Consider the following 23058-nt stretch of genomic DNA (forward strand, 5'->3'; position numbering starts at 1 on the left):
TGCACCTTACGAGATACACCACTCATGCTGCTGTCTGCTGAGCTCTTTAGTTATGTTGTCTCTGTCAATCAAACGACGAGGGGTGTGAATTGCTTAACTGGTTAATCCGGTCCTGACCACTGACATTGGGCCTTTGATTAGGGATGTGGCCCCCGCTACAGAATGCATCCTTTACTTTTTGTATTAAAAGTGGTAACCCTGTTTACACTTAAATAACATGCTTTTATTTAAAGGAACAGTTCACACAAATATACGATTTTTTCCCTTGTTTATTCAGATATTTTGTAGAATATTAGAAATTTAGCCATGTAGGGATAACCTGTAAGGGTTAACCTGTAATTACTGACTTCTATATTAGTGGGGGATACTATGGAACTCAATGGTTACAGGTTTTCAACATTCTTTAAAATATCTTCTATCGTGTTCAACAGAACAATAGATTTGTTTAGAAAAAGTCAGATAATGGCAGAAATGTCTTGTTTGGATTAATTTCTCCCTTGCTATAATGATTTAATTAATATATATATATATATATATATATATATATATATATATATATATATATATATATATATATATATATATATATATATATATATATATATATATATATATATATATATCGGGGGCTTGATTTGGGGTTTGACAGTAAAAGTGTATTGGTCTCCATCTCCCTCTTGTGGCTGGATATTTTTAGTGCAAAATAGTACTGTACTCCTGTCATGGTACTCTCTTTAGCACCAATTATGTTTAAGGTAGTTGAATTTTGTGACTATAATTCTGGAATCCTTCAGTTACATTAAAATTCCACATATTTATAGTTTTGCATGTAGAATCTTCATGTTCTTTCTTCATGTTTACACTAGATATAAGCAAGTAAAAGCAAAGATAAAGGATAAAATGTGAATTTTAAGAGGTAAATTTAATAAATTAACCTAACTAGATAGGAATACATAGCACAAAACTAAATAAATACATTCATAGGCCACTTTTTTTTTGGATATAACTCATCTTTTTAATGTGAATATCTAACCAACTGGTCACATGGAAACAACTAGAACTGGTCAAGATGATCTGCTGTACTGTATACAGTAGTTCAAATCGAGCATCTGAACAAAAAAGAGCGACTATTTGAAGGTATAGTTCACCCCAAAATGAAAATATATTTAAATATATTCACATGAAAGCATTCATGAATTTCTTTTTTGGCGACGCGGTGGCACAGTAGTGCTGTAGCCTCACAGTAAAAAGGTCGCTGGTTCGAGCCTCGGCTGGGTCAGTTGCCATTTTTGTGTGGAGTTTGCATGTTTTCCCCGTGTTCGCGTGCATGGGTTTTTTTCTGGGTGCTCTGGTTTCCCCCACAGTCCAAAGACATGCGGTACAGGTGAATTGGGTAGGCTAAATTATCCCTAGTGTATGAGTGTGAATGAGTGTTTATGGATGTTTCACAGAAATGGGTTGCAGCTGAATGGGCATCCGCTGCATACATGCTGGATAAGTTGGTGGTTCATTCCGCTGTGGCAAACCCAGATTAATAAAGGGTCTAAGCCGAAAAGAAAATGAATGAATGAATGAATAAATGAATTTCTTCTGTTGAACACAAATTGATTTTTGAAGAAAACTGAAAATCGGTAACCATTGACTTCCACAGTAGAAAATTCTAAATCAATGCTTACCAGTTTCCAGCTTCCTTCAAAATGTTTTAAAGAAAGTAAATAAAACAACTTTGTGACAGTGTGTAAATGATGTCAGAATTTACAGTTTTGAGTGAACTAAACTGGGTCCCTTTAAGTAACTTAGATTGTAAAGTATTTCAGAAACTGCTATGATTTTTGTATCAAACCATTTCAAGGGTTTACAGAGGAAAACAAATCAATACAAATACAATAAACCAATGTTCTGTGTTAAAAAAAATGTCTTGTTGATGCCAAAGGTCAGAGGACAATGCCTAGACTCATTCATTTTAATAGAAAGGCAACAATAACTCGAAAAACAACCATTCTATAAAACCAAGGTCTGCGAATGGAAGAATAAAGTGGCCGTTGAGTGAATGAAGTTTCACACTCTTGTTATTTCCTACTACAGACACTAGATGGAAGCAAAAACATATGGGGAAAATAACATGAAAGAGTTCCAATAAGAGTACCATATTCTGGGAAAAAAATGATTTATTTTAATTGATTTTTAACTACTTAAACAGATAGTTCACCCAAAAATTACAATTCTGTCATATTTTACTCACCCTTCATTGTTTTAAACATTTATGACTTTCTTCTGTTAAACACAAGAGAAGACATTTTGAAAAATGTTGGAAACCTGTAACCATTGACTTCTATAGAATTAGTTTTTCCTACTATTGAAGTTAATGGTTACAGATTTCCAGCTTTTTCCAAAATACCTTATTTTGTGTTCAAAAGAAAGAAAAAAAAAAGAGACTCATGGTTTGCAACCACTTGAGGGGAAGTAAATAATGAGTCAATTTAAAATATTTGGGTGAACTGTCCGCTTTAATGGTGGTGCCATGGGGTTCAAAGTCTAGATTTAAGCACAGGCTGTACCTTGCAGTGAGTTGGCGCCATTAACCATGTTTGCATGAGGTACACTGCAGGTCTGCAGGATGCGGGTCTGGGAGATGCTGGCAGAGAGCATTTCCTGTGCTGGAGATGCACACAAACACACGCACACACACATACACCACACTGTCATTTCACTCACACACACACAACATTAAGCCTGCATGCTTGTGTGTTTATTATGTTTATGCATAAAAGAGCAATGGTTGACGCAGTTGCAACTTGACGTACCTGCCATCATGCCGTAGGTGGTCTGCTGGTTGCTATAGTGACATGGGGGCATCGGGTAGTGGAGGCTGGCTGACGCATTGCCCAAAGCAGAAGTGGACAGGTGCATATGAGAGCGCTTGGACGACTGGACCAATGGGAGACCTGAGGGGACTAAAGAAGACACTAATATAAGTTATACTTGAGATAGATAGATAGATAGATAGATAGATAGATAGATAGATAGATAGATAGATAGATAGATAGATAGATAGATAGATAGATAGATAGATAGATAGATAGATAGATAGATAGATAGATAGATAGATAAAAAAAAGAAAAAAAAAGGAAAAGAAAAAAGCACAAGAAAGAATATCACTTTGAAACAGAAACTTTTTATCGACGTTCTTTAATTTTAAACAGTGTTTTTTTTTTATCTAAAGATTTTTTAGTAACAAAATTTTTTTTGAGTTAGTCTACTAAAGAAATTTTATGTCACCATGGGATCTGAGCAGTATTAGTTTACAGGTGAGCATGAGCGAATGTTAACGGAGTGCTTGCTTGTGATGCGTTGGACAGGTTTTCACCACCAGCTACAGTGCCGTATGCTCAGCAACAGAGCAGCTTCCATAACAGACTGTGATGCAGTTGGTCAAGGTGCTTTCTATTTTGCAGTGGTAGAAGTTCACCAATACAGCTGATGAAAGCTGGTTCTTGTTAAGTTAAGTTGAAGGCGCTGATGAGCCTTCTTGACCAGGCTGAAGGTGTTGGTGGTCCAGGATAGATCCTTTGAGATGTGGGTCCCCAGGAACTTGAAAGATGAGACCGGCTCAATGGCCATCCCATTGATGTGGATGGGATCATGTGAGCCTGTTCTTTCTTTCCTGAAGTCCACAATGAGCTCCTTGGTCTTTTCGGTGTTAAGGAGTAAATTATTCTCGGGGTTTACCAAGTGGCCAGATGCTGTATCTCCTCCCTGTAGGCCGTCTCATCATTGTTGCTGATTAGACCAATCACTGTGGTGTCATTTGCAAATTTGATGATGGTGTTGGATCTATTCACAGGCCTACAGTGGATGGTAAAAAGGGAGTAGAGGAAGGGGCTCAGCACACAGCCCTGTGGTACACCAGTGGTGATTGTGACGGTGGTGGAGCAGATGTGGCCTGATCTAACATTCTGAGTTCTGTTAGTCAGAAATTCCATAGCCCAGTTGCCGAGAGGTGTGTCAATATCCAGGTCTCTAAGACGGATGGATGGATGGACGGTTGGACAGATGGACGGACAGACAGACAGACAGACAGACAGATGTTATCTGTTGATCATCATTGTTTATGATTACATCAAGATTCAGAAACTTTTAAAATACCATTAAATGTTCTGAATAACATTGAAAAATGTAAAATATTGAATTGGCAATTCCAATCTGGCCTAAAATCTTTAGCATCTTTGGTAATTTTGCCCATTGTGCTGCATGGAAACTACTTATGGGTACAGATGTCCAACTGAAGACCTACACAAAATTTTGCAAACACATTTTATGTCTACAAAGGAGAACATCCATTGGCATTTCCATCTCAAATTCTGGATGCAATCAACAACAAGTCCCACAGAATTGCTACATTTTACAGTACTTCAGATTCCAAGAACTGAACCTGAGCCAAAAAAACATCCCCTCAGTCACTGCGTAAAGTCCAAACATTGAAGAGCAGATCCATCGATGCACAGCCCAAATCAACATCACTAACAGGTTCCATCCTGCTTTACAGCTAGAAGTCTAAATGCATCAATAAACCGAGCAAACATTTTGTTTTGCGCCTGTTTAAAAGAAGTCTTAAGAGATAAACAGACAAAAAGAATTGCCCAAAACTAGAATAGTCACCAAAGATACAGAGATAAATGACTACACATGTAAAGTCTGTAATCTGTGAGTAGTAATGACTAGTTTGGGCTTGATATACTCTATTGCTAGACTCTGACAGAACATAGACCCAAGATTCTTACAGAAATCAGTTAGTTTGGTGTAGTTTGGTGTAGAATTCAGATAGTTTGGTGAAGGAAAAATCATGGTTCGGGGTTACATTCATTATGGGGAAATGCAGGAGATTTGCAGAGTGGATGGCAACATCAACAGCCTGAGGTATCAAGACATTTGTGCTTCACATTACGTTACAAACCACAGGAGAGGGCAAATTCTTCAGCAGGATAGCGCTCCTTTTTATACGCCAGCCTCCACATCAGTTCCTGAGAGCAAAGAGTCAAGGTGCTCTAGGATTGGCCAGCCCAGTCACCAGAGATGAACATTATTAAGTATGTCTGGGGTAATATAAAGGAGGAGGCATTGAAGATGAATCCAAATAATCTTTATGAACTCTGGGAGTCCCACAAGAATGCTTTCTTTGCTATTCCAGATGACTTTATTATTACGTTATTTGAGTCATTGCAGAGATGTATGGATGCAGTCCTCCAAGCTCATGGAAGTCATACGCAATATTACGTTTTTTGTCACTGCACCATAACTTTATATTCTATACTGTACATTATTTCTCTGGCTATTTCATGGGTATCTACTGGTAAAACATGCCAAAGTTGTTGTCGATTTTATCCACTGTGGTGACTGCTAATGAAAAAGGGAACAAGCTGAAACAATGTGAGTGAGTGAATTTGAAGAGTATCTCTTGATTGGCAGAAAGAAATCCAGACCAAATATTGACTCAGTGAGCACAGCTTAGCCATCGAGACTGGCAGATTCAGAAAGTTGGTTACCCAGAGTGAAAAAGAGTGTGTGCTTACTGTTGTACAGCAGGTGAAGTTATTCAGCTTAAATAATACTAAAAATGACTTAAAAATAACAGACCTCTACATAAACAATTTCAGGCACTGCTAGGTGAAGAAAACGCAGCAGTATTAAATGCTTTCTGAGAAACAGCAAATGAATGTGTGGATCTGATCAGTGTTTTACTTTCTTTTTAAATAGAGTGAGTAAAGTATTGAACACATTATGATTATTATTATTTTTTTTTGTAAATATATTTTTAAAATATGCTGTTAATGAAACTGACCCACATTTTGGTAAAAACTCAAACAAATAAGCTGAAACAAACAAAAACAGTAAAAAAAAGAAAAAAAATTAATGGTAACAAGGGAACAACAACGAGAGAATATTGAACTACTGAAATGTATTTTATGCTTTGCATAAAAGGTTTTTTTTTTAAATAATGTCTACTTCAAGATGTCTCCTGTATAAATAATGGAGTCGCATTAATTGCTCAGGTGTGAGCTCTTTTTTGAGACTTCAACAGAGTCTTCAAATCTTGATGGTTTAGTGGGTTTCGTGTAGAAACTCTGATCTTTAGTTCTTATTTTCTACAGGATTCAGGTCAGGTGATTGGCTGGGCCATACCGTTAGCTTTATTTTATTTTCTGAAACCAACGGAGAGTTCCTTGGCTGTGTTTGGGAACATCGTCTTGCTGAAATGTCCACCCTCGTTTTATCTTCATCATCTGGTAGTGTAGGTGTTGTACTGAAGCTCAATCTCCGCCCTTGGCTGCCTCAGACAACAGACAGACATGAAGGAAGCAGACCCCATAACGTTTGTGAGAAATAGTAAGAACTTTACCAATGAGTATGAGTAATGCTTTTGTTGTGGAGTTGCAACAACGAGTCACACACAATGTCGTTACAAAGTTCACACACACACACACACACACGCACTGTGGACACACACACAGATGGTGTGAGCACTTGCTTTGCACTGTTAAACTTACATGTTAATATTCACTGCTGTACAGATATCAGACACAAATGGTGACATAAACAAATTAATAACCATCCATAATTCAACACTATTGTGTCGGTGGACTAAATGTGTTTGATGGGATGTTTTTCTGTGGACTCTTACCTTTTAAAATAAATCGTGGTGTACAGCAATGAATGCATGTGTGTGTTGTTATTACATGAAATGTACGCCATATCTAATAAGCTTTTTCTGCAAAACTTACACAAATTTACCAAATACATTCTTTATAAGCTTTCCACTGAAAAACAACTAGCTGCAATGGGTGCTTAGGGGATGTAGCTTTAAACTGATGTAGAGTTTTTCAAGATTACACTTGTCCTTTTTGGTGTAATCTATTCATAAACATTGACATGTGGAAAAACAGCGCCTCAGTGCGACCTCGTCGGGGCGCTGTGGAAGGGGTTGTACAAAATAAACCTGATTTAATGTCAACAAACTGGAATTGAATCGTCATCTTTTATAATTGTACTGACACGCGGCTGTGCTGACAAAGTAAAGATGGTAAAATGGCTGTCATTTATTACAAACATGCACTGTTTTAAAAACATTATAAACTCGTAAAACTCACTCTAGATCACGTTTAATGATGATTGGATTGCCGGTTGCTTTGCGCACATTCTGTCTTGTTGATATGATAATACACGTTACTACAGAGACGCAGTTATACTTATACTAATAGTTATACGTATATTAATACGCAGATGTCAATCAATCGGTGGGCAGGTAAAGTGCACTCCTACATCAAGTTGCGGTCGGTCTCAAAACCGTTCCAATTGGTCCACTGTTTTTATGTTGTTAAATTGAAAAAAAAAAAAAGAACTGGGTCTGTTTATATCACCCAATATGACGGTATAAACATTATTCCTGCACACATGTCTGTTCAAACAGCTTGAAAAGTAGATTTTTTTTTCCATGGGTACCCTTTAAGCATGCTGATAGTGTTGGTGGAGTGTCATTACCCTAGGCTACAATGCCCATTATATTCAATTAGCTGGATTTGGTTATTGACGATTTGACACAATCCAGGATCGTTTCGTTCTTCAAAACTGATCTGAGATTTGTTGTCATAGCAACAGTTCTGGTAGCTCAAACCTGCATGGGAGGCTCATTTCATGGTTCAAAGAGAAAATGTATTAATATTATTGAACTTTTTTAGATACAAACGCATACAATCGCTTTAGTACAATGTGTGTATGATAATAGACATGCACAATATGTGACTTTTTTAAAGGAATAATACATTTATGCCGTCATGAATATGTTTTAACAGTTAATATGATGGTGATTTGATGCTTCACAAAAGTAGTAGACACCTTCTCCAATAGCAAAATGCTTTTGTGATGCAAATTTAATTTAAACATTCAATTATTCTTTACACTGATCAAGAAACCGGCTACTAAATACTACTCTGGCTACTATAATAAAGAAAATCCACTCTAACTGTAAAACTAAATAAATACTCTTGACACATGAAAGCGTAGAGCCTGTAGCCCACAACAAATGTGGAAAGTTATTGGTCTCATATTTAACTTTTTATGTAATTTTGCTCACATGGATTATTGAATATTATTCAGATGATGTCATTACTCTGCTGTGCTGTCAGCCAGTCGTTGCATTGCTGATCATGACTTCGAGAATTGATAGATCTGTACTTTACAAGACACGCAGCGAGCTCAGATCAGTTTATACAGACATTTTAATCTGATTCGTGAAATTGTTTGAAGAACCAAATCAGCCAGAGATCAGTTATTAAGATTAAAAGATCCATGATCTGCCAAATCAACTTAGATCTTTTAAGCGAGGTACGAAGAAAGGACCCTTGGTTTCAGTTGTGTGTTTTTATCTTGCTTGCTTCCGTCTTTTTAAGCCTCTTTGTTTTGTCTGTGTTTTGCTTTTCATTGTGGTCATTGTGGTTTGGTTACTTTGTTCCTTATGTGTCCAGTTCGTGACAGGGAGAGCAAGTCAACAGAACAGATCAAGAAATCATGCATAAACAATTACAATAATTAAGGGTTAATGTACTGTAAATGCCAGAGACCTGAGGCTAATTACTATGTACATGGGTTAAATACCTTAAACAGTTATTCAGTATGGGTTACTGAAGTTGGGGATGGTGGAGGAGTGTAGCCAAGAAACTGGTGTTAAGAATATAAATGCCCCTCTGTAATAGATGCTTGAACCTGATTGATGCACATGAACAGCTTACCATAAGCTGATGCCAGTATAAGTGACGTGTCCTGCCTATCCTTTATTTCCACTTCTCTATATGCTGTAAATTCCGAGCTTTTGCAATACAGCATTTATTACAGCTGTGCCAATTTGAATTGAATAGAATTTATAGATCAACAGAAAGACAGGTGAATGGATGGGCTGATAGGTATATATGTAATGTGTGTGTTTTATGTAGTGCATTAATCATATATGGCAGCAGTGTAGAGCATCCACTAGGATGTTGTGACGGCAGCCACAGGACAATGGCACCAGTGTGCTCACCACGCACCAGCTATAAGTGGAGTGGAGAGACAGTGATAGAGACAATTCAGTTATTGGGGTGCCATGATGGTTAAGAGCCAATGGAGGGAATTCAGCTACTCTTTGCGAGAAGTGCCATGGGATTTTATAACCACAGGGAGTCAGGACCTCAGTTGAACATCTCATCCGAAAGATGGCGCTCACTGACAGTATGGTTTCCCCTTCACTGTACTGGGACATTCGGACTCACACCACTACCAAGCAACCTAGTTTTCCCATGTGGTCTCCCATCCAGGTACTGACCAGGCTCAGCCCTGCTTAGCTTCAGTGAGTAACCAATCTTGGGCTGCAGGGTGATATGGCTGTGGCAGGACGGACACACAGACAGACAGACGGACGGACGGACGGACGGATGGATGGATGGATGGATTGGCAGATTGATGCATACAAAGATGGATGTATGGATGTATGGATAGATTGATGAGCTGACAGACAGAGACAGATGGATGGATGGATTAGCTGACAGATGGATAAATGGATGGATGGATGGATGGATGGATGGATGGATGGATGGATGGATGGATGGATGGGTGGGAGGATGTATGGATGGATTGATGGGGTAATATACAGACATATAGGTAGACAGACAGAAAGACAGACAGACAGACAAACAGACAAACAGACAGACAGACAGACAGACAGACAGACAGACAGACAGATAGACAGATAGATAGATAGATAGATAGATAGATAGATAGATAGATAGATAGATAGATAGATGATAGGTTTTTTTGTTTCACTGATTGAAACAGATCTGCTATAAAGAGCATCTGATCATTTTACATCACACTGGTAAAAGTAGCAATGCCGCCTTTCCTGAAGCTCACTGTCTCATCACTGTGACATTTACATCAAACAACTCCTTACAGCAGTAATATCGAACACCAGATTGTACAATTCCCTTTTTCATCGAATGCATTTGAAAATAAAATTACACTCATTTAATGAAGGAAAGCAGGTATGCAAATACAGATAATAGTTCTTAATATGCGCAGTGACCTCCGGCTGTCAGAGCTGCACAGAGCCTTCAATTCAATTTCATTCAGATCAGAGTAAAGCTGTGGGTGGTAATCAAACTCCGCAAGCCCTGCTGCATCTTTTTTAACCCAACCTCCTCTAATACCAGTGTCAAGATGATGATCTGCTCATGTAGGCCGGCCTTTTTAATAGCGCACGCACAAGATTAGCATTGAAATGATATCCTTTTGATCCTTTAGGAAAAACACCCATTGCTTTTTTTTACGTTCACCGGAAGATAAGTGTTCAGATATGCTTAAAACACTCCCAGGCTTCACTTTTCTGCAGATCTGAGTTAACCGAGGCCATATGTGCATGAATATAAATGACAAAAACACATTTGATTTGGAGTTTTGCATCTTCTGGCTCTGAGCCGGAGCTGAATCGCACAGTTCAGTAATTATGCTTAAGAACTATGATTTACCATGACAAACAATGAGCATGGATTTGACTCAATTCACAGAGTTTCTGACAAAACTTTCACCAATGCTCTCCCGCGCGTGAGACAAAACCCGAGACAAAATAGGTACATGATAATTTAGCCATCAAAACGTCAAATGTAATAATATGTCTGCCTTGATAATTATCTGCGCAGAAGTAACAGCTGTGCAAATTGAGCTGATTAGCCACGTCTACATAATTTGGACTTATTTCCACAAATTACTGTTTGTCTTGGCTGTCTCTTCTGTGCTCCCGAGTTGCCCAAAATCATCTGACACCGCTTCAAAAAATGGTATCAATGAAATAAAAAAAGAGAATTAATTAATACATTTGTTCAGCAAGCGTGGTTTTAAGCATCTATAATGCAACAATACACAATTCATGCTGTAGAAAATGTGTTAAAAGTGTTAAAAACAAACAAAAAAAAAATAATAATACACCACCCACTCTACATTTTCACTTGCTTTTTGTTGGGAAACAATAGTTTCAGGCGACACGTGGCTCAGTGGTTGCTAGTTCGAGACCCAGCTGGGTCAGTTGCCATTTTCATGTGGAGTTTGCATGTGTAACAGAGGCCAGCTAGTAAGTGCTGTGCAGGTAAACCTCCTCTGATCTCTAAAGATGCTCTAGCGACAGACACCATAGGTCATAGTCTTTAGCCTCCTTGGTAGAGCACCTGACTCCCATGCGGAAGGTTGCCGGTTCAAGCCCAGCTTGGAGCGGGTTGGTTTGGCGTAGGACCGGCGGGGTTACACATGTTCTCCGTGTTGGCATGGGTTTTCTCTGGGTGCTTCGGTTTCCCCTAAAGACATAAGTGAATTGAATAAACTAAATTGGCCGTAGTGTATTTGTCTAGGGATGTTTCCCAGTACTGGGTTGCAGCTGGAAGGGCATCCTCTGTGTAAAACATTTGCTGGATTAGTTGGTGGGTCACTCCATTGTGGTGACCCTTATAAATAAACGGGCTAAATCAAAGAAAACTGAATGAATGACCAAAAGTTTTATATGGTTAAAAATGGTAATGTTCTAAGAGTATTTCTGTAATTTTCTCAGTAAGTTATCAACATTTTATTGTGGAAATGTTCTTAGAATGTCCAGATATTAAAAGTTTAATAAATGGTTAATAATAAAAGGTTTATTAAAGGTATAGTTCACTGTCATCATTTTCTCGTTATTCACTTGTCACAAACTTAAATATAAGTTGATCAAGAGCATCATCTGCTAAAAACTACTTTAATTTTACATCCTGTATTTTTCATGATTCATGGGTGTTTACTTTTTATGTATTTTTATTTTGAGTTGCATTTATGGGATCTTGATCTGATATGCTCTGATATGTTTTGGTGTAGAAAATATGCATTTGAGGGAATTTAACTGACATTTTGTAGTTTTAAATGACATTGTCTGGCTTGGTCATGTTTATTATGGTAGAAATTATGGTAATGAATGATCCGTAACGCTATTAACAATACTCAAATGAACAACAGAAAACCACCACAACAAACAACAATAGTAAAAATCTAGACTGTTTTTGTAAATCTAAAACTTCAAGTATTTGTCTAATATCTAATAATTCCAAAGGGTTTAAAACTGCCCAGTAGGCACAGGACATTAACATGACATTAGATTGACGTTGTACACCTAGGTCATTTGAAATGAAAATGTCAGAGCCCAACCTTAGTGTCCGCTGTCAGACAGACGTTGGATTTTGGTCACCTTCCAACGCAACCTAAAAACAACAAAATATTGTTGTGTGGACATTAGCAATATGACTTCTATCAGATGTTGAATTTTGGTTGGCATACCTGATGAATACGTATTTGACGTCAATATGACATTGGTTTAAGATGTTGGCTCGACGTTGGATATATAAACATCAATTCACATCGATATTGGACGTCAAAATTAGCACGTCATCCTTTTTACAAGTACGATGCGATCCTGGAATATCATTTTTTGTTCAAAAATATAATCCATACCTATTTTCTACCCCTAAACTCAACCATAACTGTAAATTAGTCGCAAAATGAGAGGGGAAAACTGTAACTGTAAGCCTAAACTTAACATAAACTGGAAACGTATCCCTTCATTTTTATTGGCTGATTGCAATGTTGTTCCGGGATTAACTCAGATGTTTATCCAGAAACATGTCCTACTTGCTGAAATCAGGTTGGTGGTCAAAATAACATTGTCCTTAGATGCTGGCGATCTAAATCTAACCTAATATTAATGTCTCATAACGTTGCATGTCTGCTGGATATAACTGATATGAGAGAGGATCATGGAATTTAAATACATATTGCAGCCCTTTTTGATAAAGAATTTCTAACAAACCTAAATTAAATATATTAAACTTGACTTTGTAAGACTGAAACAGGTCAAACAGGTTTGTGACAAGTGAAAGTTGAGTAAATGATGACCATGAACTACACCTTTAATAAATCTTATACAATATCTTGACATTATAAAAACCTTTCCAACAATAACGTTTAAATAACTTATGGAGAACATTAGAAAAGCGCTCTTAAAACTTTAATATAATGTGAATGGAATGCTCTAATTATGTTTTATGAGAACATTAATATAACATAAGACTGAAACACTTCTACAGGATAATTCTTGTACACATTGCCTTTAAAAGTCACTTTGCTAAACTTAAGTTGTCAGAGCAGCACATTTTTACATTTCAGTTCATATAAAACACTTTAGTTCAGTTGGAACACCGAATGCAAATTTACATTATAAAATGTATGCATAAATCTTTTTTTTTTTTTTTTTTTTACATATAAATGCGATTTGCTGCTGCTCTAAAATGCATTTATTATGGAAGAAAAAAACTACAGTGGTGAAAAATGCTACACATTAATGCCTACATCCACAAGCACACACACACACACACACACACACACACACACACACACACACACACACACACACACACACACACACACACACACACACACACACACACACACACACACACAGACACATTTTTAGAGTTATCTTTATGAGGAATTTCCATAGATGCAATGATTTTTATACTGGACATACTACATATTCTACACAGTACTCCTAAACTAAACCCTCAAAGGAAACAATCTGCATTTTTAAAAGGTCAAAGCACTTAATTATGTTGTATTTATAAGCCGTTTTCCTTATGAGGACCAAAAAATGTCTCCATGAGATCAAAATTGACTGGTATTGTTATACTTGTGGGGACATTTGGTCCCTACAAGTATAAGGTATGCACAGTATAAGGTGCACACACACAAATTTGTCATATTGGTGTGTATACATAAAGGCCTAAACACAACTGTTTCGAGAATTGAAAATCATAGGAAATGTTTCTTCAGCAGTAAATCAGGATAATAATTAATTTCTGAAAGATCATCATGGTCTGGAATACAATGCACTTTTAAAAATGTTCACAATATTACTGTAGGTTTGATGTCTTGGTATGTCTTGGTAAACAAAATACACTTTCCCCCCTTAAAAATAAACATTGCAAAATCATATTCATCTGATATGAGTGTTTCTGAAATACTATATAAAACCACACATTGCTCAATGGATTATGCTTTTGATTTGTGATATTCCTCCCAAAACATTTCCCCAGGGAGACTGAGATGTGATCTCTGGAAAGGTCATTTCCTCGGAGTGTGAATCAGACAGATGGTGAGTGATGGCAGCAGAGATGACTGAAGATAATACCAAATAATATGTGAACTTTGAGGTCATATAGACTAGGTCGAAAAAGGACATCCTCATAGTCCAGTCTCTCTCGCTCTCTCATCACCTTGTTCTTGTTCCGTGTTTTTCATAAAAAAAAATTTCTATGGAAAGAATTCCCGGCGGAGCAGAGCTGGCTTCTCAGAGTGGAGATTCATCTATAAAAGACTTTCAAACTGTCCACCTTAGTCCATGTCAGTTTTTAATAGGATTATGCTTAATAATCCTATTAAGCATAATCATATTTTTAATTTAAAGAAATAACCAATTAAAACAATAAATAATGAATTATTGAATTAAACTGATCATAAGTGAATTAATCTATCTATCTATCTATCTATCTATCTATCTATCTATCTATCTATCTATCTATCTATCTATCTGTCTGTCTGTCTGTCTGTCTGTCTGTCTGTCTGTCTGTCTGTCTGTCTATAAAATTATTAATATTATTATTTATTATTATTATTTCCTGCTATTCATTATATAATATAAAATTTTACAATTTACAAAACTAATGACTGAAAACACATTTATTCTGCAAGGACCCATCAAATAAATGAAACATGACTTTTATGTCTGTTTTAAATATACAAAGATTTCTGAAAAAATCATCACAGTTTTCACAAAAATATAGAGGTTTGCATTCAATTAAAAAAATAACTGTAATTTTAGCATCAAATTACAATCACTCATTTTTTCTTGGCTTAGTCCCGGATTTACCAGAGGTCGCCACAACGGAATGAACCAACAATTACTCTGACATGTGTTTTATGCAGCAGATGCCCTTCCAGCCAATAAATTACATTCGTTCTTTTATTTTCCTTCAGCTTAGTCCCTTTATTTATCAGGGGTCACCACAGCGGAATGAACTGCCAATTTATTCAACATATGTTTTAAACAGCTGCAACCCAGTACTGGGAAACATTAATACTCATACTCATATACACACTCATTCACTACAGCCAGTTTCATTAATTCATTCTTTTTCTTGTCAGTTTAGTCCCTTTATTAATCCAAGGTCGCCACAGCGGTATGAACCGCCAACTTATCCAGCACATTTTTTACGCAGCGGATGCTCTTCCAGCCGCAACCCATCTCTGGGAAACACACACACACACACACACACACGCACAGACAATTTAGCCTACCCAGTTCGCCTGTACCACATGTCTTTGAACTGTGGGGGAAACCGGAGCTCCACAGGGAACACACGCAAACACAGGGAAAACATGCAAACTCCACACAGAAACACAAACTGAGCCGAGGCTCGAACCAGTGACTTTCTTGCTGTTAGGCGACAGCACTACTTACTGCGCCACTGTGTTGCCTACAGCCAGTTTAGTTTATTCAATTTACCTATAGTGCATGTCTTTGGACTGTGGGGGAAACTGGAGCACCGGAAGGAAACCCACACCAACACAAGGAGAACATGCAAACTCCACATAGAAATACTAATTGACCCATCCAGTACATGAACCAGTGACCTTCTTGCTGTGAGGTGACAGTGTTGCTCACACTCTCAGAAATAAAGGTACAGGAGCTGTCACTGTGGCAGTACCTTTTCTAAAGACATGTTTGTCCTTGAAGGGTCCATAATGGTACCTCAAAGGTACGTTTAAGGTACATTTGGGCATTAAAATGCACCTTTGAGGTATCATTGTTGACTCTTTGTGTATCTTTTGAAAAGGTACTGGCCCAGTGACAGCTCCTGTACCTTTATGTCTGAGAGTGCAGCATAAATTACATTTTAATGATGAATTAAAAGTATTTAAAAAAATTATGTGTTGTTGAAAATCAGGGATATTCTACCAAACAGTGATTTCATAACTCTTCTGATGCTGAAATATTGAAATACCTATTCAATAATAAAGTTAGAAATAACCTGAAATAGCATCTCTGTTCTCTTATTTTGAGACATTGCTTTAAATTTAGAAGTGGTTAATCTGTGCTTCCCTTTGGGCATTTGTATATTGACCTTATTCTTCAATGCGGAAGTGCGCTCGTTTTCAAGATTGTTTTAGAACTTTAGTTGCCTATGGAAGAAATGACTAGGAATAATAAACGGCAGAAAACAGTCAAACTATACTTTCTCTACAAACAAGTGTTGCATGACAATACAGACAAAGTAGAATAATATAATAATAATAAAAAAAAAAATCTGTTTGCAACTTCACGCAGCAGAACGAGTTGTTTTTGATATCTAAAAATGAATGGAAGTGAATGAGACTGAAAGTCCCGAGCCAAAATGCTTCAAATGGCTGCGCCCGCTCGACCGCGGAGAAAAGGTGAATATAAAGCGTGTTATATCATATTCAATTATGTGTGGTTTTAAAATGCCACCAACGCACAACCACACTATTACATTCTTCATTACAGCCACTATATCTCCCATTATAACCATTTAAAACCTTTACAAGTTCTTTGATGGTTTTCATCGTACCTTTGATTTTCAACAGGGAGTAGAAACCATCAAGGAAGTTTAAACCAATACAAATGCACAATCTGATATATTTAATTATGATAAAGGTAATTTAACATTCCATTATAAATATCAGAACCCAAAAAATATCCAAAAGGAACATTTTAGTTCCAGTTAAAAACAATACAATTCCACGTTTAAAAACCATTACTAATTCTTTCCATTTTAAATACTTTTTCAATAATTTTTTTCAGCAGGGAAAAATCGTTAGCTCTAATGATGGTTTTATTTTTAAAATTTAGCAAAACAGAATAATTTAGATTTACCATGCCTGCTGACAAACAAACAAACACAAGAAACAAACGAAATAAAAACAGCTATTAAAATGCATTTGGTTTCCACTGCAAATCCAATTAAAACAAAACAAACAATTAACTTTTAACCATTAAAAACCAGAGCATTTTTATTTCATTTTGGACCATACTCCATTTCAATTTAAATGTTTTAACATGCCACCAAGTAAGGGCAAAAATGCCAATTGAGACCCAAATGATCATCACAGTTTCCATAAAAAAATAAATAAAATAAAAATAAAATAAAATAAAATAAAATAAAATAAAATAAATAAATAAAACAGTACAATTACCATTATAACCATTGAAAACATATTTTGACACACAGTACAGTACAGTACAGTACAGGATGTCTTGCAGGCATGATGTTTACGAGTACATAAAATAGTTGTGCATTAATAAAGAACTGTGGAGCACAATAATCTAAAAATAAAACATTTTTAAATTTGCTTACAGGAAAATAAGTTTTTTATATTACAATCAGGGCTTGACATTACAGTTTTTCTCAGTGGCTTTGGGGCATTTCTCACAACACTATTTACATTTGCACAACAGTTAATGCATTTCTCAAAACAATTAATCATTTGTGTACATCAGAGTAGCAGTTTCTCATTCCTTCCAACAAATTGCAAATGCTTTTGGACGTGCATTAACTGCTTTCATAAAACTCTCTGCTGTTTATAACATTATGAATCGCTTATGTAATATCAGTCAAAATGAACTAAACTTGTAAATGCTGAATAGTCATTTCATTTAAACTAATAGTCCTCATTTCATTTTACAGAGTAAACCGTCATAATGAAAACATGAAAAATCCATTTGGCTATCTTGTTCATGAACAATGGTGTCAGGACTTTTTATCTTGATGACATCGACACTTTATTGACACGACTACTTGATTTTAAGAAACGAGCTCTCCATTTTGAGCAAGTGACACACTTTTGCAGGTTATCAACAAGATTTTGCAGTTTGTACTAACTGTTTAGAGGAATGCATTAACTGTTGTGCAAATGTAAATAGTGTAAGAAATGCACAAAAGTCACTAAGAAAAACTGTAACATCTGCCAACCAGCCAAATGTGGGTAGATTTCAGCTGTGGCAGGTTGGACAGACACCCTTCACTAGCCACTTTGTCTGGTTGAAAATTGTTTTTTAAATTGCCAGAAGTGCCTCGTCCCTAAAGATTTTTAAAGAATTTTAAAGAATTTTAGTTAAAGACCCTTTGTCAATTTGTGTGCAAATGTGCTCTTAAAATGAAGAATCAGCATAATTGATAACTAATAACACACGAGCATAAGAAAGCAGGTGAATACAGAATAAGAGGATGATCAGGTGCATGGTCAAACACAGGCAATAACTATCCATTTATCTATAATTACCTGATGATCTGAGACTTTTAGCCTGGACAAACTACTTTGTATAGTTTTAGATCAGGGGTGTCCAAACTCGGTACTATGGCCAGTGTCCTGCATAGTTTAGCTCCAACTTCCTTCAACAAACCTGACCTAGTAAGAGCTTGATTAGCTGGTTCAGGTGTTTAATTGGGGTTGCAAGTTAAGTATGCAGGACACCGGCCCTCACGGACCGAGTTTGAGCAGCCCTGTTTTAGATAAATAAGAATATTTTTTCTTGAATAAAAAATATATATATATATATATATATATATATATATATATATATATATATATATATATATATATATATATATATATATATATATATATATATATATATATATATTATCCTTGTTTGGACATATTATTTAATTTTTGTGACAAGGAAACAATTAGTTTAGCATGGCCAGAAAAAAAAAAAAAAAAAACAAATCCATAGTGTTGAGCCGTAAAAAGTCATGAAAAAAGTTCATTTGATCTTCAATTACTAAGAGGAGTCATGTAGACATAACACAACATTGAAAAAAAAAATTATGTTAGCATGCCTAAATCAATTTCTGTATATAAAACATGTTTACCCAACAACAAAATTGTGGCTAGTTCAAATGGCGAGTGGCTACTAATATTGGAAAACTACTAGCTACAGTGACTAGTGATCAAACACAAAAGTTATTGTCAAGCCCTGATTACAATTATATGTTTATATTGTATAATGGTAATTGTTCTATATTTGATATTTTGTAAATGAGTTAATAAATCTAATTATATATTAAAGGTTTTCCACAAAAGAATTTCACTTTATTTTTTAGTTTTTAGTTTGGCTAAAATAAAAGCAATTTTATTTTCTAAACGTAAACTTTTTTAAGTTTAATATAAGCCCCCTATAAATACTGTCCATACCCCTCCCTCTCCCGCACCCCAATTGGCTACAGGAAAAAACAAATGACTAGCCTTAGTTGCAGTTAACCCAGTTAAGCTTTTAAATTGCTCTTTAAGCTAAATACAAGTATCTTTCAAAATTACTAGTAAAATATGCTATATGATACTAATTTGTTATTAGAAATTAGTTATTAAAACTACACTGTAGAAAATAAAAATGCTGGGCTCCACACAGTTCCTACATGTTGTCCCAACACAAATCAATTAAGTTAGTTTAAGATGTTTTTGTTTGTTTGTTTGTTTTACACAATTAAGTGAATTGAACATAAAACAATTACGTTGTCAGAAAAAAAAAAGAATTGTGCTGATTTCAGCTCATTGCAAGTAAATAGTTTGAAGCAGCAAATATATATTTTATATTTGCATATAGAGTGTATTATGTTAAAATAATGTTAAAAAAAAAAATCTCTTTGTTAAACCGCTCTTGGGAAATATTTGAAAAAATTGTTACACTTTCCAAGGACAGCTGTACCCACAGTGCTGTGTACAGTTACTTTTCTAAAAAGTAACTAAATGTGTTTCTCTCTTGCTTTTTAAGGAAATGTGAAAGTAGCCATACAGTTGAAGTCAGAATAATTGCCCTCCTGTATCAATTGTTTTGTAATTTTTTTTTAAAGCAAAGATTTTTTTTCAACACATTTCCAAACATAATAGCCTAGTTTTAATAGCTAATTTCTAATAACTGATTTGTTTTGTCTTTCCATGATGGCAGTACATAATATTTTAATAGGTATTTCTCAAGATACTAGTGTTTATTTATTTATTTATTTATTTATTTATTTATTTATTTATTTATTTATTTATTTATTTATTTATTTTAGTTTAGTTTAAAGGAGCTAAAAATTTAGACCTTAAAATGTTTGCTTTTATTCAAGCCAAAATAAGACATAATAAGTCAGGAGAAAAAATATTATCAGACATACTGTGAAAATTTCCTTCATCTGCTAAACACCATAAATAATAATTAAAAAAAAAAAATCTCAAGAGGGCTAATACTTTTAAATATAACTGTATGTGTTAACCTATATCATTTTTTCTTTTCTTTTTTTTACGATTAAGAAATGCTTAAGATTGTTTTATATCAACTTGTATCAAGTAACTTTACCCAACATTGAATACATAAATATATAATCAACAGTTGCAGTTCAAAACCTTTAATCAAAATTGTCTTAAAACTATTCAGCAACATTCATCGTTGTCTTGAACAATTAATAAAAAAATTTTTTTATTTACTTCAAATGTTGACCACTGTATATTTCTCCACACAAGCCATAATTAGCGAGAGCCAGTTTTACCTGTGGAGCAGATGTTGGTGTTGTGGCAGTCTGCGGCGGCGCTGTGGTGCATCAGCAGGGGGAGAGCAGCACCAGTGTCTCCACCTAAACCGCTGAAGGAGTCGCTGGTGCTGAAGGCCTGGCAGCTCATGACTCTTCATCGGCCACCGTTGTGACACAAAGACTGGGCAACTGCAGGTATTTAAGCGGAGCCCCTCTGACCCCTTCATCCATGTTAATGAGCCCATAGAACAGCCTCCTAAGGGGAATTGGGAAGAAGAGCTGCAATCTGATATGGGCTGTGTTTAAAACTGTGTGGCTTAATTCTAACAAACACCAGCGACTGCGCCGACAAACCGCGGATTAGGAGATTTAGGATTAATTAGCTGTGTTTACATTCACGGAAAGATGCAAGTGATGAAGATTGCATACACTGTAAAAATATCAGTAAATTAGCAATTTTCAGTATTTTGCGATTTATGTTTTTATTCCTTTCCCAGAGATGGGCTGTGGCTGGAAGGGCATTCGCTGCGTAAAAACTTGCTGAATAAGTTGGCGGTTCATTCCGCTGACAAGAAAATGAATGAATGAATGAATGAATGTTTTTATTCCTTGTTTTTCCCCCTTTGTTTATGTTTTAGAATTACGTTACGGGACATTGGTATTTCGTTTAACAACTTTTAATCTGGAACAGTTAAAAAAGGGACTTTTATTAACATTTGTAAAAGTTTAATGTGGTATAGCCTATTTTCTGGGTTGGTGTTGTAAATTATGATACGAAAACTTGTAATAAACTGCCAGTATTTTTTCTGTAACTTATCTCTCTCTGTATTAGGCTTTTTCTTATACATTATATTATTTCAAGCTACTAAAATGTCAATAAAAATCACTTTGTTAAACTGTTGAATTTCTAACATCATAAGTCCACAGAGCAGAGATCAATCAAGCTCCCATAATGCAATTCACAAACGTAAATAGACAGAAAACACTTTGAATTGCAAAATACTAGTTATTAAGTGGCGAAGCAGTGGTGCAGTAGGTAGTGCTGTTGCCTCATAGCAAGAAGATTGCTGGGTCGCTGGTTTGATCCTCGGCTCAGTTGGCGTTTCTGTGTGGAGTTTGCATGTTCTCCCTGCGTTCGCGTAGGTTTTCTCTGGATGCTCTGGTTTCCCCCACAGTCCAAAGACATGCGGTACAGGTGGATTGGGTAGGCTAAATTGTCCGTAGTGTATGAGTGTGTGAGTGAGTGTTTGTGAATGTTTCCCAGAGATGACTTAAGGCTGGATAAGCATCCGCTGCGTAAAAACACACGGGATAAGTTGGCGTTTCAATCTGCTATGGCGACTCCAGATTAATAAAGGGACTAAGCTGACAAGAAAATGAATGAATGAATGAATGTTATCAGGTGAATAGTTTTTTTTTTTTTTAACAGTCTACATATTGTTAAATGAATGAGTTAAATATTTTGATGTGTTGTTGGCACATTTTCATTTAGATTTAAAATAGGTTTATTAGTTGATGCATTAGTATTAATAAAAGGTAATACATTTGTCGCAGTATTTATGAGACATTGCTAATGTTAGCTCAGGTACATTAAGAAATATGAAAAGGTAACATTTGATTTTTAATCATTTATTAGTAGTAGTTTTACAGGTACATAAAATAGTTGTGCATTAATAAAAAAAAACTGTGGAGCACAATAATCTAAAAACAAAACATTTTTAAATCTGTTTACGGGAATATACGTTTTTGTATTACAATTTTTTAATTGTATAATAGTACATGTGCTTTAATTTATATTTTGTAAAGGAGTTAATATATCTAATTATATATTAAAGGTTTTCTAGAAAATAATTACCTTTTTTTTTCAGTTACCTTCTTATTTTCCCACACATTCACTACGAACAATTTAGCTTAGCTAATTCTTCTGTACCACATGAGTAGCAGTGCGGTATGCCTCGTGCCAATGCTTGCCTCCCACCAGTGCTGATATACAGCCATATAGCACTGCTACTCGTGTGATATTGCTCAAATACACACATACATAAAATATATATACAACTTTAGGTGACATGTAAAGGCTTAACTGGGTTAATTTGGTTAACTAGGCAGGTTAGAGTAATTAGGCAAGTTATTGTATAAAGATGGTTTGTTCTATCAAAAAAATATAAAGCATAAAAAGGCAAACAATTTTGGTTTTTTAAAAGGTTTTTAAAAAAATAAAAAACTGCTTTTATTCAAGCTGAAATAAATCAAATAAAACTTTCTCCAGAAGAAACAATATTATCAGATATACTGTAAAATTTTCCTTGCTCTGCCAAACATCATTTGAGAAATTTTTAAAAATGAAAAAAAAAAAAAAAAATCAAAGGGGGGCTATACT

The 23058-nt window shown here is 35.5% G+C and overlaps 1 protein-coding gene across 1 annotated transcript in view; it reads right to left on the minus strand.

Annotated features, from left to right (window-relative positions):
* pou1f1 (POU class 1 homeobox 1) overlaps window positions 1-20852 on the minus strand; it is a 29266-nt gene extending 8414 nt beyond the window's left edge. Inside the window, 3 exon segments of the mRNA NM_212851.1 lie at window positions 2559-2657; window positions 2805-2954; window positions 20697-20852. Coding sequence (NP_998016.1) covers window positions 2559-2657; window positions 2805-2954; window positions 20697-20826 — 379 coding nt within the window. The 5' untranslated portion in view covers window positions 20827-20852.
* Window positions 20853-23058: the final 2206 nt, after the last annotated feature.

This window comes from Danio rerio, chromosome 9 (genome assembly GCF_049306965.1).
Source record: "Danio rerio strain Tuebingen ecotype United States chromosome 9, GRCz12tu, whole genome shotgun sequence".
Classification (NCBI taxonomy): domain Eukaryota; kingdom Metazoa; phylum Chordata; class Actinopteri; order Cypriniformes; family Danionidae; genus Danio; species Danio rerio.